Source organism: Mizuhopecten yessoensis, unplaced genomic scaffold (genome assembly GCF_002113885.1).
Source record: "Mizuhopecten yessoensis strain PY_sf001 unplaced genomic scaffold, ASM211388v2 scaffold4231, whole genome shotgun sequence".
Lineage (NCBI taxonomy): Eukaryota > Metazoa > Mollusca > Bivalvia > Pectinida > Pectinidae > Mizuhopecten > Mizuhopecten yessoensis.
This window is the reverse complement of record NW_018405441.1, coordinates 598894-614549: the sequence shown is the minus strand read 5'-3', so window position 1 is coordinate 614549 and position 15656 is coordinate 598894. Positions and strand designations below refer to the sequence as shown.

At 35.6% G+C, this 15656-nt stretch overlaps 2 protein-coding genes across 3 annotated transcripts in view; one reads left to right on the top strand and one right to left on the bottom strand.

The window, feature by feature from the left end:
• Window positions 1-430: 430 nt before the first annotated feature.
• LOC110448750 (transmembrane anterior posterior transformation protein 1 homolog) lies at window positions 431-11639 on the bottom strand. The gene is made up of 11 exons (XM_021495173.1): window positions 11468-11639; window positions 9362-9492; window positions 8826-8950; window positions 8295-8457; window positions 6574-6709; window positions 5579-5676; window positions 3836-3986; window positions 3189-3298; window positions 2600-2659; window positions 1908-2053; window positions 431-1489 (listed from the first exon to the last, which is right to left on the bottom strand). The coding sequence occupies exons 1-11, from the start codon at window positions 11556-11558 to the stop codon at window positions 976-978; spliced, it is 1725 nt and encodes a 574-aa protein (XP_021350848.1). The 5' UTR covers window positions 11559-11639; the 3' UTR covers window positions 431-975.
• A 101-nt stretch (window positions 11640-11740) lies between these two features.
• LOC110448742 (phospholipase DDHD2-like) overlaps window positions 11741-15656 on the top strand; it is a 39077-nt gene continuing 35161 nt past the window's right edge. For both annotated transcript variants that reach the window (XM_021495163.1, XM_021495162.1), the window contains exons 1-2: window positions 11741-11902; window positions 14858-15148. In XM_021495163.1, the coding sequence (XP_021350838.1) occupies window positions 11761-11902; window positions 14858-15148 (433 nt within the window). In that variant the 5' untranslated portion in view covers window positions 11741-11760. The remainder of the gene's footprint in view (window positions 11903-14857; window positions 15149-15656) is intronic.

The window sequence follows — 15656 nt, the reverse complement described above, 5'->3', positions numbered from 1 at the left end:
ACTTGGCCACCCTGACCCAGTGGTGGAGGGCTAGTGGGAGCAGACTGTCCGACGCCTTAACCACTTGGCCACCGCGACCCAGTGGTGGAGGGCTAGTGGTAGCAGACTGGCAGACGCCTTAACCACTTGGCCACCGCGACCCAGTGGTGGAGGGCTAGTGGTGGCAGACTGTCCGACGCCTTAACCACTTGGCCACCCTGACCCAGTGGGGGAGGGCTAGTGGTAGCAGACTGTCCGACGCCTTAACCGCTTGGCCACCGCGACCCAGTGGTGGAGGGCTAGTGGGAGCAGAATGTCCGACGCCTTAACCACTAGGCCTCTGTAGCCCCCTTAACCACCTGGCCACCGCGACCCAGTGGTGTAGGGCTAGTGGCAGCAGAATGTCCGACGCCTTAACCACTAGGCCTCTGTAGCCCCCTTAACCACCTGGCCACCGCGACCCAGTGGTGTAGGGCTAGTGGTAGCAGAATGTCCGACGCCTTAACCACTAGGCCTCTGTAGCCCCTCTGTCTACAGTGTTTGTAGGTTTATGGTAGATTGACTATTTCTGAGATGTCACAAGGCTGACAGGCACCTATATGAAAGCATTAACACCATATAAAATATAGTACTTGGCACTCAAAACAATTGATGGATACTTTGGAGCTATTTATCAGATAATTTATTATTTCATCCCAAGTCGTTCTGAAACATCTTGATTCCCACGATTCCTAGCTTGATTTTAACTGCTCCATCACAAAGTACTCCATCACAAAGGTAATATTTTCTTTTGAAAAAAATCATTTTTCCACAATTACCAGTTTCTGCTCTTTGACAAACAATATGGCCCTAGCATTATCAATAAACAGTAGCTGCTAGCAGAAGAAAACAAACACATAAAATGTTACCGGTCACTGTTGCGACAAACTCTATAGAGTTTAATAGTGGTCCAGGTGTACAATAATTTAACTATCAACAATAACCATATTTCACTTATCAGTCCTTTGAAACGTTTCTTTGTTTTATTTCACCAAAATTAAAGGATGGAAAGATTTTTTCATCATGTTTTGAGCTGTACCTTTTCTCACTTAGAACAGTCTCTCCTTCTGAATCTGTTTTATCTATAGTGGTTTTATCAGGGTCTACAAACCCTTCGGAGAAAGTCACATTTTTATTTAAAGATACTGACATGGTTTCAATTTGGAACGATGACTGCTTTTCATGTGAAGCACAAATGGTGATATCTGTCTCACTTTTACTACGTGAAGTTTTGCCACAGGAATGATCCATTTCCTTCTGATTGTCAGCAGAGATGGTGTCTGTGGAGGAGAACTCTCCTGTGTGGGAGATCTGTAAGTGTTGGTCTGACTTAGACCTGTGTATGGGAGATGAGGGGGGAACATCCTTGTACATGGACTTATCCTCGGGCGCTTTACTCCCGGGGTCGGCCGTCATCTCAGTAGCTTGGCCCAACAGGATTATGCTGTTCAAGATCTTGAAGGTTATCAGACTGAGAAGAAAAAAAAGTTGGTTTGTTAATTATGAAATCAAAATACTGGGTATACAAACATATATTTGTACTTAAAAAATAATTTCATCAGGAACGTAATTTTGGAAAAAGTGAAGGAGGATGAAATGAAAAAGGAGGAAGACATCCCATTTCAATGCTTCAGAACAAATCAATATATAAACAAAATTAAATTCAAAACTTTGTCAAATACTTACACCATTACTAAAAGAACACTCATTCGAAAAATGTTTGATTATTATACATATTATAAGAAAGGACTTGTAGTGATAATACCTCAGCTTATTTCATGTCCCTTCACAGAAACAATAACAACTACTCAGGTAGACCTCCAAATGGTTTCTGTTTCAGTTTTACTTTACAATCAAAACTTCAATTTGTGCTCACAACTCAGACTTACCATAAAAACAGGAGGAAGACAACAAGAGCACCAGTAGTGCCAGTGACCTTGAACGACTTTGTACAGATCCTAACAAGGAGACAAGCCAGGGGTAGAGGTGTGAAGCCCATTCTTCTCGCCACCATGTCCGAGTAGTCTATGTACGCCTAAGGAGTATAAAGGAAGGAAGGTTAACTCATTCATCCCTACATATTTAAACTGGACTTGTCCAGTCTTTGATGTGGTAAGGTTCAAATGTGACTTCAGGGGTGAAGATGTTAAAAAAAGGAGTAGTGTACATAGCACAAAAAAAATGTTCATAACAATGATTGTTATACATGTATATCATAGTTTAACTTGGCTGAAAAAATTAAGTAAAGACTGTTATCTATTAAATCATATCCCATTTGTATCCAATTTTTGTGTCAGATGGAATCAATCCCTTAATACAAAAGCCAAAACATTCTATCAACTTATGAATGAAAATGATCTACAAAATGAAAATCAAGACAGATATCCTAAATCTTCAACTTAACCCAACCAGTACAACAGTTTGTAAACAATATATTTCTGGTCTTTCGTTTCTTTGACAGTACAGATAGTACAGAAAATATGATCCAGAAAATAGTTTATAGAGACAGATTGCTAACTATGATATGTAGCATAAACAATCATATTTAGTGAGGACGGTGAGTAAACCTCATTAAACTTACCCTACTTTGTCGGTTGGAGATCATATCCTCAGATAGCCGCACTTTGTACGTGTGATAAATCTGTCAAGGAATGCTGAATTGTTTTAATACCATTTACAGTGCATTTTGCACTGAGTTATAGCAATCTATGAAAAAATATTCACTTTTGAGATTCTACTGTAAGAATTATCAAACAGATGAGATTTCTTCCGCTTTGAAAAAACCTTCACCAAAACTCTTTGTCAGACTTCTAAATTTGCTTCGATACATTAAGCAATGACACGAATTAAGTGAACATTCAGCCGACCTGATGATATTTTGCTCTACAACACTGCTGAAAATATTTAACAGTTTCCCAAGCATAATGAAGCTTCTTAAGCTTGTGGATGAAACAACAGTCACTAATTACAGATCTTAAGATCGACCATGCCTGTTAATTAATTTCTATACAGAAATAAATCATGTCAGCAAATATGTTTACAAAAGGTTGCCAAAAACCATGTTTTCAGGGAAATACCTATTATATCACATGCAGTGAATTATAAGATAAAGGAATGGAGAAAATGTCCTGGTACATACTAGCTGTATATATCTATATCATTTTACTCACATCAGCAGGCATTTCATTGAACTTGAGGATAAACGCATGTTTGACCCAGTCCACACAGAGCTCAGCACACAACACAATCACGGCATCAGGGATGATCACCCACACATGTTCTGTTAATGGGAAAATCAACAACATTCATTTTACAAAATCAACAGAAATCCTAATTACCATAAAGAAGCTTGAGAGTACTGTTTACTGGTAGCTTTTAAATTGTGCTGCATGGGTGTAATATTCCACTAGCTTTGTGCTGGGGGCTAAGAGGTTTTAGGTTTGTGATTTTTTTTACTATGAATAGATAGGTTGGGCTAGTAACATTTTTCAAAATCTACCAAAGGGCTAAGTACTTTATATATGAAATTTTAGCTTTGTATTGGGTCAACCTTCCAAGGTTTTGATACTGGCCATTTCTTATTACAAACAACATATCAGAGGTAATAGCCAACTGTTCAAACAAACTCTATCAGTAGGGTTTCTTTACTTATTTCAGGTTTTTATTTCACATACCCGTATTTCATTCAGGCCTTGAACATTGTGAATTTGCTGTAATGTAAAATTCCAAAATGTCGCATCGAGTTATCATTCCCTGCTAAGTTATCATTGAAGGGGTCATGACCCCCCTTAGGAGTTCCAGTGGTAATGACACTCACCTATGTTCCAGTTGAACTCAGTCATGTTGCGAATGAAGACGACGGCCAGCAGTATGGTGTAATGGAAGCGCTCCTTGACATCACTACAGGAGATGTGGTACAATAACTCCTTGTCTATCTTCCTAAACAAGCTGCCCTTAATTTCTACAAACTGTAACATCCAAAACATGACAATTTACCAAAATCCATATATTTCCCGGTAATTAGACAAAATAATCCAGTTGCCATTTATATTGGTGATATTTGGTTTACTGAAACATTAGCTATCTACACAATAATCCAGTCCCCTTAAGGTCCATGAGAGAGAGAGTGATTCTATTACATTGTCTTATAATTCAGTCCTCTTGATGTTGGTAAAGCTTGGTTTACTGAATAAAGTCTTACCTGGCCAATAATCCAGTGATTTAAATAAAGTTAGACTTTACCTATAAAACAATTCAGCCCCTTTTAACTCATTCACCCCTACATATTAAAACTTGACATGCCCAGTATTTGATTTGGGAAGGTGAGTGGGTTATATCTGAGTTCAGATAATTTTTACTGTAATTACATTTGACTGTACAATAAAAACTCCATACAGCANCATCATGATGGTAAGGAGAGCTTTATTGTGTGAGTTGAAGGCAACGTTGAGCACCGTGGCTTGGAACAGGATCAGCAAACAATGTATAACTTATACAGTTAAGGTGTATAACATACAATTATGGACCTTTATTATGTGATATGGACCTGGAAAAATTACATTAACCGAGGCCAACATAGGTCAATATTACTTTTTTAGGTTTATATATCATATTTACCTCTCCCCTAAAACTAAAAACGGTTGATAAGGCATCGTGGTAACTTTTTTCTGATGACAATGAATAAAAGGGGAACAAGACGATTTAGCGAATTACAGTCCCCCACCGAATGTGAAATGCACAGCTGATAAATTTGTGCAGGAACTAATTCTATATATGAATGTTTGACAGNATTTGTCTTCTTCAACATAAAGAAATATTGCAAAACCCCTTAACAATGCTGATCCTTTACAAGACAATTGTTTGTAGTATAACAAGAGTTTACAGTATTAGGGACCTTACTACAGAGTCACTATACCATACTATAGAGAAGTCAGCTATACTTACATTGTTTGTCATCATGATGGTAAGGAGAGCTTTATTGTGTGAGTTGAAGGCAACGTTGAGCACCGTGGCTTGGAACAGGATCAGCAAACAATGTATAACTTATACAGTTAAGGTGTATAACATACAATTATGGACCTTTATTATGTGATATGGACCTGGAAAAATTACATTAACCGAGGCCAACATAGGTCAATATTACTTTTTTAGGTTTATATATCATATTTACCTCTCCCCTAAAACTAAAAACGGTTGATAAGGCATCGTGGTAACTTTTTTCTGATGACAATGAATAAAAGGGGAACAAGACGATTTAGCGAATTACAGTCCCCCACCGAATGTGAAATGCACAGCTGATAAATTTGTGCAGGAACTAATTCTATATATGAATGTTTGACAGACCCACTGTATTCAATAAGGAATAGTGTCAGTGCTACTATTGCAAATAAATCTGGAGGATGTTTACTGGTTAGCGGTACCGTTTTACTATTAAATGGCATCTGGTGACACTATGTATGCTTCTTCTTCAATGCAAGTGAACCNTAACAAGAGTGTACAGTATTAGGGACCTTACTACAGAGTCACTATACCATACTATAGAGAAGTCAGCTATACTTACATTGTTTGACATCATGATGGTAAGGAGAGCTTTATTGTGTGAGTTGAAGGCAACGTTGAGCACCGTGGCTTGGAACAGGATCAGCAAACAATGTATAACTTATACAGTTAAGGTGTATAACATACAATTATGGACCTTTATTATGTGATATGGACCTGGAAAAATTACATTAACCGAGGCCAACATAGGTCAATATTACTTTTTTAGGTTTATATATCATATTTACCTCTCCCCTAAAACTAAAAACGGTTGATAAGGCATCGTGGTAACTTTTTTCTGATGACAATGAATAAAAGGGGAACAAGACGATTTAGCGAATTACAGTCCCCCACCGAATGTGAAATGCACAGCTGATAAATTTGTGCAGGAACTAATTCTATATATGAATGTTTGACAGACCCACTGTATTCAATAAGGAATAGTGTCAGTGCTACTATTGCAAATAAATCTGGAGGATGTTTACTGGTTAGCGGTACCGTTTTACTATTAAATGGCATCTGGTGACACTATGTATGCTTCTTCTTCAATGCAAGTGAACCCATGCCCCAAGCAAGAAGTTCCAGTAACTAGTAGTGTAGGAGATAGAGCCAGGACACATTATTTCTTTGATGTAGATCAAAGGTCAAAATGTAGGTCAGAGTGACATACTTTTGATACATAGCAAACCTCTTCACAAAGGTGAACCCATACACCAAGTATGAAGTTCCAGTGATTAGTAGTGTAGGAGATAGAGCCCGGACAAACTTTTTCTTTGATGTAGGTCAAAGGTCAAAATGTAGGTGAGAGTGACCTACTTTTGATACACGACACACTGCCTCACCAAGATGAACCCATACCCCAAGTATGAAGTTCCAGTGACAAGTAGTGTAAGAGATAGAGCCCGGACAAGATAGCCGAAGGATGAAAGGACGGAAAGACATGACGCAAAACTATACAAAACATACACAAGAAAACATACTAACTGTGATGGGTTTAAAACTGATGAAGAAGGATACTGACATACAAGATAGCCAATAGAAGATGGGGAATCACTCCAAAATGCTGACGTTTCTTGTCCCGGGGTTCCATGGCTGTCCAGTAAAGTGAATCCAATATGTCCTGGCCAAAACTGGAGAATAGGCGGTCAGCCATCTAGGAAGGACAATAATGATGCAGTAAAAAATTAACATCTCTTTTGTTTCTACCATTTTAACTTAGCTTCATTAATTAATTGAACAGAAAAAGTTCATTGATAATTAACCCTCATGTAATGCTGTTATTTCTAGACATAATGTGTATTATAATAAAGGGAGATAAGAAAGTCGGTATTTATCACAAAGGGAGATAACTCTATCACAAATCACCTGTATAATGTGTAAGGCAGCATTATCATAAAGGGAGATAACTCTATCACAATGTGTAAGACAGGTAGCAGTGTACAGTAGCGTACGGTGGCCATGGGTGATATTTTTATACAATGAATAACACCTGTAATATTACATGTATCAAAAAAAAATCAGCACTAAAATTGGCATATACATGATGAAGTAGACTATGTGGGCTTCATAATTCAAAAAAAAAATCGAATTTGGTTTGAGACTACAGTTTTGGGCATTTAAAAATCTGTGTCTACACAACAAAAGCTAGCTTTTCATATAGTCTAATTTTGTACTCGGCACATGCGTAAATATTGTGAAAAATCCACTGGAATGACCAATGCTAAAACGTGAGTATTTCTGTTACCGAGTAGGCAATGTTTAATTTTAGACAGGTTTTAAGAAAAGCATTACTATTTGCGGGGGGTCAAATTTGGGTTAAAAATCATATTATTTTGCTTTTTTGGTGTTTTTTTTATGGTTTTCACAAGTCCCAAATCTGGGGAAAACAGTTTTTGAAAAAAGAATCAGTATTCTAAACAAAATGTATTCAAAACGTAGTTTATACATATATATATATATATGTAGATGTGTTGTGCAGGTTGAATCCACTATCCATGTCTTTCTGAGACATGCCCTTTATTTTAAGGATCATACCATTTTTACTGTACTCTGCTACCACAGCATTTTCATAGTGGGGGATAACTTTATCACAAATCACCTGGGCCATTTTCTCAAAAAGTGATTTCCCCAGATTTGGGACTTGTGAAAACCATGGTTACCACATCAAAAAACACCAAAATATGCACAAAAAGAGAGATTTTAAACCAAAATTTGACCCCTGCAAGTAGATTTTTCTTTCTTAAAACCTGTCTGAAATTAAATATCGCCTACTCGGTAACAGAAATACTCGTGTTTTAGCATAGGTCTTCCGGTGGATTTTTCACAGTATTTACACATGTGCCGAGTACAAAAATAGACTACATGAAAAGCTAGCTTTTGTTGTGTAGACACAGATTTGTAAATGCCCAAAACTGTAGTCTCAAACCAAATTCGTTTTTTTTTTTTTTTAAATTATAAAGCCCACATAATCCTCTTCATCATGTATATGCCAATTTTAGTGCTGATTTAAAAAAAAAAAATTGATACATGTTATATAACAGGGGTTATTCATTGTATAAAAATATCACCCATGGCCACCGTACGCTACTGTACAATGCTACCTATGTATAAGGGAGATAACTATCACAAACCACAGGTATAATGTGTAAGGCAGTATTTATGTATAAGGGAGATAACTCTATCACAAACCACATGTATAATGTGCAAACCACCATTAATGTTTTCATTAATATACTTACATCAAGCATATTGAAAAAGACGTAGAGTTTGACGATGGCCTGGCCTCGTACCAAATGGTACATCATAGATGTGTCAATATAGTTGATGATGAAGAATGATACTAGAAGGATGATACCTTTCAATATATCACAAATTTGAGCTGGTTCTAAAACCTTTGGAGACCTAAAACATGAATGAAAAAGGAAATCTTGAAATATTTTAGAATACATCATATTGAATAAAACTTTCTCAATTTTAAGAAGCAATATAATCATTTTCTTTATTCAAATGCAAGGCATTATTTATGTTGACACTATTCCTACAATTTAAATAATTCCTGTATCAAACTTTATTTTTTTTTACTGAAAACACCACAATGTTCAGTAAAGTTATAATGTAAGATATCAATATTATTGTCATCTTCAGACTTAAGTCATGAACCTAATATTAAGATAGCAATTATGCTTGCTTTGAATAAGCTGTTATTTGATTCGTTGCATTGTTATGAGTTATGTACAGTTATCACAGATTGAATTCTGTGTCAATCTTACTTTGGCATGAGGAAGCCACAAGGATGTGTGATAATCTTCAACAAGGCAAGGACAATTCTCAAAGGCAGGAATGTGAACAAGAATAGAAAAGCATCCACTAATTGGAAAAACCCAAACACGATGAACTGTCAAAGAAAATGTAGATTGTTTTATTTATAAATTGAATTTTTAAGTAAAAACACAAATGTTTTCAAAACCAAATTTATTAATCACACAAAACTTTGAAGTCGAAATATGAATACCTGGCAAGATATAGCTACGAAAGTTGACAAACCGAAAATATAGATACCATGGCAAATGCACTCTATAAAATTTAAAGAATGCAACACAAATGAACAAAAAATGTATAGTCTAAATTAGTTAAGTAGATTATTTCTATTTCCTAAATAACTTGGCCCTGATACTACTTTTTATAACATACATTCCACATGCATTACTATTAAATCTTGGCTGAGATTTTTTTCAAACATATCAAAAATGCCATAAAATTACTTTATTTGTCATACTATCTATAAAATTTAGCTAACAAGTATTACCTTTTCTAACTCTCTTGGAGTTTTCATAATTGTGTAGACTCTCTGGCGTCGCTCGGTAAAATTGACCTTATCTCGCTCCAGCATATATCCTCTTGTCAATTCTGATGTCACATACCCAAACACAGACAGTTCTGAAAACAGATATATATCTTACAGGTACCCAGTAATACTAATTTGTTTTTAATCTGACATGACATGGAGATAACTTCAATATAAACAATGCATGTACTATAATACTATTTAGATTTTATTAAAAGCTAAAATTTTGTTATTTTCAGTCAAGAAGTGTTTTTGTTGGGTCATAATTTTTACAAAGTACATTATACTGTAATGTTTTAATGCATCAACACAGTTCAAGTGTACATTGTATAAGGCACAAAGATTTAGTCAAACTCTCCTTAGCTCCTTAGTAATATTGACTATTTTGTATATTTTACGATTTTAATATATACATGTATGTGTGCCGTGGAAAACAGCCATCCATATTGTGATACTTTTAACCCACGTGTCATAAGTATGAAGAAAGTGAATGTTGTGTAAGAGTCACGTGATGTGTTGTAAACCTGTTTGTTTGGGTCACGTGTTTTGTTTTATTTACTGTGGTCATTGTTTAAGTTTTACTTTTGGCACGTTGTGGTCAGTGTTGATCATAGCGATCACCAATTTAGAGTCTAGAGATTTGGTATTGGAAGATCTAGAATTGAAATGCAAGTACTTATATTAACATATTTGTTTTCGTAAGTTATTGAACAGTATAAAAGTAACATTTTTAATTAGTTGAATTAGTTTAATTTTTGAAGTAATAACATTTTTGGAATTTTGGATTTTTTTCGGCATACCGGAAGCCATTTTTGGTCAGATTCTTGTTTCAAATATAAAACTGATCCTACTGAACAATATTTTATTTATATGTGGTTTACATTATATTTGTGTAGGAAATAGAACACAGATGAAAGACATACATGTAATTAAGACCGCCATATGCATGTAACTTGTGTAATGGCGATTGTGTGAAAACCCTCTTCATTAAGAAGAGGTGGCAGGTATCTTGTATATGTTTGTCTATGTATTATATATAATATATATAAGCATTGTATAGCAAGTAATAAATATGGAGATGAATTTATGAAACATGTTCAACTTTTGATACTTTTGAATTATTAGAGTTATGGAAAACAGTTTCATGTGATCTTTTTATAATCTTTTGTAAGGAATACATGTAATAATTGACAGAATGGTTTAACAGAAATTACAGCATGAATATAGTGTGAGAGTATTATGAAATTGTTTTTTAATTGTATGCATTTCATGTTGTAGTTTTTTACACGCATTATTCAGTTATTTCAATAATAAATTGGTTAATGAACCCTTAGAGTTGTGTGTATTTTTTATTGTATTAATTCTATTTTATATGAGTATGGTGTGACTTCTTATTGTCAGGACCATTTTTATTGACAGGAGCAAAAGCCTGTGCTACCTTATCACCATTGATTGGACCAATTATGTTAAACATGTGACTAATCAGAATGTCTAAGCCTGCAGTTATTGACAGTTTTTAATGTTTACATACCTACACTACTACATGTACATTTGTACAATGCCTGTGATAAGATCATTGCTAACACTGCGATCTGCCATACTCACCATGGCCAGTGTATGATATATGCAAGCATAGGGATGATCACAGGTGCTCGGGTTCTGGAATATATTTGATATATTATCGCAACCCTCTAGATATCGCACCCCCTTACTAATAAATCATAGGGTTAGGGTATGATTTATTAGTAAGGGGGTGCGATATCTAGAGGGTTGCGATAATATATCACATATATTCCAGAACCCGAGCACCTGTGGGGATGATAGGCTATAGGTGAGTATCAGACTAAAGAGTATGCATATGGCTGATGCTTGAGTAGTGTTAATGATGATTTTGTCACATACGAAATTAAAGAGCAGTACATTAGGCATATATTTATGCTTATTCGATCATCAAATAATTCTCGTGTTACCATACGAAGCCATACACTTCAAACGCCGGTTCCGACAGGTATAGGCCTGATGTGTTAACATTCATCAGTTATAGAGTTTATTGTCAGATTCGCTTACTTTCAGGTTTCTTTGGAAAATGTGCATCCTCTGGCTCTGTTATATCTTCCATGCTTGTCAAGTTCTCAACTTCTGGAGCGTTGGTTGTCATTGTTTTGAAAGTCAGAAACACGTTATTTTGGAAGCCATAAAATGAAAAGCCAAAAAATGAAAACACCACTGGGATGTCTTAGTTTGTATAGCGCTTAATGATTGTCAATGTCTGATTCAAACGTTTTTCTGACTATCAATCACTTGACACGTCTTTGTACTTTTTCTGACAAAAGAGTTCTACATGACGTGTTGCATTGGAAATGGCAGACAGAAACGCCAAAGACTCGACCCCTCCGCCGCTTTTGTTTATGCCTGCAGGAGGAGGGCTGACTCTTAATCCCCCAGATCATCCAAATGTGTTGATGCCTGTTATTCAAAGTGAACCATCGCTTTTAGGATCCGGTAAATTTACTTTCATTACGATTAAAATCGACGCCGGCTAACGTCAGTTTCCCAGCTGTTTGTAAACATGGAGATTGGCACTTACTTCCAATTAATTTACCTTCACTCTGAACTATAGATATTTTCGCGTATGTTTCATTGACATATTTACAATAGATTTGATAAAATGGTGGCAACATAACGCAAACTAAAGCAGGCTATTTAACCCCCAAACCCACATACAAGTTCACAACTTATACTTCCTCCAACGTATACGTGTATACAGATCCAGCACAGTGCCGATTGAGCTTTATAACTGTAAATATCTATATAGTTATATCCACATATAATCTATAGCTGTATTGTGATTTAAGTTTAAAAAATAAATAAATCTAATTTACATAAAACTATAGGCTTATAGTACTTTCATTATTCATAAATTAATGTAAAATTTTCTCTATCAACATTTCTTAAAAGAGTGGTTTTATTTGATGTCTTTTGAAATCAAAATAGGGTTAAAGTCTTCTTTTAAAACCAACTCGGTGGCAAAAGACCTATTTCAGACAGGTCGATACAGCCAATATAGGTCTTTACAGTTATATATTGCTCTGTTCTCCTACCGACATATATATATATGCGCATGCGATGTTAGATGTGACGCAAAAACTACTGTAAAAAATGTTGGTCAGACGTCTAAATTATATTATAAGTTAAACATTTTTATGAATAAATTTCAGCGAAATCCGACCATCATTCTCCATTAGGACATACACTTTATACATTTATGCATTATTTGGAAAAAAGACACTATAAAAAAAATCATTTTCACATGATGTCCCTTTAACACATAAAATTAAAAAAAAGGTTCCGTTCCAAAAATTTTAACCAACATATCACATTAAAACTTCAATTTTGAAGACGTATCATTATCGAGAAGAAGAAGAAAAAGATATCCTAATCAGAAAAGTGTACTGGATTATCCAAAGCCCTTAATATCTGTTTTGAAATTTCCCTAGATTTGGTATTTTAAGTTATGATTGGTTTTCTTTAAGATTAAAAATATCCCAGACTTTCTTTTTTATGCTTTTTTTTTTTATCAAATTGATATATTTTCTGAGTTTAAACCCAGCTTAATTAAGTAAAATAAATTGTTTTAAGCAACCTTAATAATTGATATATGAAAAAGGCACAGCCTGAAAAGAGCATAGCTTTTCTGGTCTGAAATAACTGACTACATGTACCTGTTCTGACATATTTCATGGGATGAAGGTCAGTCAGAATGTTTTCCGAGGGTCTCTTTGAGAGAAAAAACTGCACTGGACCATTTAATTTCAAACTTTATATTTGACCAATTTCCACAACAGGAACTAAATCATCATTTGTTTTCCATTGGCCCAAGAAATTGCAAAATCTCGCAAGAAAAATGGTGCGTAAGTTTCCCAAAAATATGTGTGTATAAATAGCCTCTCACTACAGAATTTTGTCCATGTTGACTAAATTTGATGGTATCGTTAATGGATGTGAGTATTGAACGATACATACAGGGTTAGACACTAACTTTTTTGCTTGGTAGTCCACAGGACTAGTGTAATATAATATTTACTAGTCCTTCGTCAATGTAACTAGGCCAAGATTTCCTCGCATCGCAATCTATAGCACAAAACAGAAAAAGTAATCACCTGTAGGGGACTTCAAATAACTACTGCCATAAAAAAATGTAAAATATGGTGAAGTTTTAGGAAAATTTTGACAATTATCATGCAATGTGTCTTATTTTAAGCAGTTTCTAAATTTTAAAAAGGAATCTTCTTATTTTATAATCATATTTTTCACAAGTCCAGAGGACCAGTTAGGTTAGGTGATTCACTAGTCCTCGCTAGGACTAGCGGACTAGTGTTAGTGTCAACCCCTGACATAATCAAGATAAAAGTCTCACGATGTTACACAAGTATAAAATCTCAAAGAGTATTTTGTGTGACTTCAGTTCTTGGGAGCATGTGACATCATGTTTAATCATGTGACATAAGTTGTTTATATCAATGTAGATCTAGCATGGACCATAATGCAGTACGTAGACATGTATCTAGTCCCAGCTCACCCATAGATTGGTTATCTCCCCTTACTCAGTAGTAAGCCTAATTTATATAACTTACTGTTATACATAGGCATTGGCAATTTCCTTTAGATGTACATATGTTTGAAATGTAAAACTGTTTGCCACTCTTTGGGCCCATGTATTGTGACAAACTGATCTACCTCGGTATTTGCGAAAAATGGCTAACAAAATCTACCCTGTTGTGAGAAATTCTTGCATAAATTAAAGTTAGTATAAAATAGCTGTTGTCATCATTTCTATCGGCACAGTGGCAGAGGTGAATAAATCATCTTTCATCAAACGTCATTTGCAAATTTATAAAGAGACCCTGTGGAGGACATTTCGACGAACTCTGCCCCATCAAAAAAAATAAAAAAAATAAAGTACCGTTAAACATTGATGTACTGTCATAATTGGTGGCAATATATTTCAGAACTGTTGACGTTTAAGGGGTTTTGTTATTTAAGGGGTTTTGTTATCGTGGGAGATGTATTTAAGGGGATTTGTTATTGTGGGAGATGTATTTAAGGGGTTTTGTATTGTGGGAGATGTATTTAAGAAGTTAAAAAAGAATGACATAAAGGAACATTGAAATGTGTAATAATAGGTATCTCAATCTCACCATATATACATTTGGTGTTTTCAGTTGATTTTGCAGTATAATCTCAACAGCAAAGACTTAAAACTTCCTAGATTATGTTTAAACTATTGTTTTATTGTTTTTATTAGCTACTGTACATATGTATGTATATGTTATCCTTGATCATAACTTTATAATAACATCACTATATATTTATATATATATGAATCGGAATGTATTGGTCTAGTTTTATGCCTATATGAGTATTACTCCGAATCTTATACTTCTGATTGCTTTACAGATGAAGAGGGTGAAGCTGACAGTTTTGTTGGACAGTCCCCGCCACCAGGGCCAAATGCTCCCGCACAGCCTTCAACCTTTAACCTGTTCCAGAAGCCCGGAGGATCTGGAGCTGATCCTTTTTCACAGGTGGGACACAATCCTCACCCGGGTCCCACACCAACCAGTCTGTTTGGTTCTCCAGCTGTCACAACAGCAACACAGCCAGTGGTACAGCCCAGCTTAACTCCAAAGTCACAACCTGGTCAGCAATCAAGCTTCAATGGAGCTCCGGTCTCACAGCCCATGTTCGGTAGGTTTTTTTATGATAACAATATAACTGAACACATGACAGTGTGAAATACAATATTTTCCTCAAACGTTCAGGGTTTTTAGCTCACCTGGCACGAAGTGCCAAGTGAGCTTATGCCGTGGCGCGGCGTCCGTCGTCCGGCGTCCGTCCGTCCGTCGTCCGGCGTCAATATTTTACTTTAAACGACTTCTTCTTAATAACCGAAAGGCCTAGGGTGTCAATATTTGGCCAGAAGCAAACTTGGATGAAGGGCTACAAAGTTTGTTCAAATAAATGACCTTCACCTATTTTCAAGGTCACAGGGGTCAAATATGTCAAAAACTTTAAACATCTTCTTCTCAATAACCAAAATGCCCAGGGAGATGATATTTGGCCAGTAGCATGCTTGGGTGAAGGGCTACCAAGTTTGTTCAAATGAATGACCTTCAATTATATTCAAGGTCACAGGGGTCAATTGTATTAAAAAACCTTTAAACAACTTCTTCTGAATAACCAAAATGCTCAGGGT

Bases quoted from the DNA above. Each gene is read 5' to 3' on its own strand.
- LOC110448750 (XM_021495173.1), bottom strand. From the start codon at position 11,558: ATGACAACCAACGCTCCAGAAGTTGAGAACTTGACAAGCATGGAAGAT. The intron at 6,710-8,294 runs GTAAGTATATTA...TGTCCTTCCTAG, and splicing joins TCTTTTTCAATATGCTTGAT to ATGGCTGACCGCCTATTCTC. The intron at 3,299-3,835 runs GTGAGTGTCATT...TCCCATTAACAG, and splicing joins TGAGTTCAACTGGAACATAG to AACATGTGTGGGTGATCATC.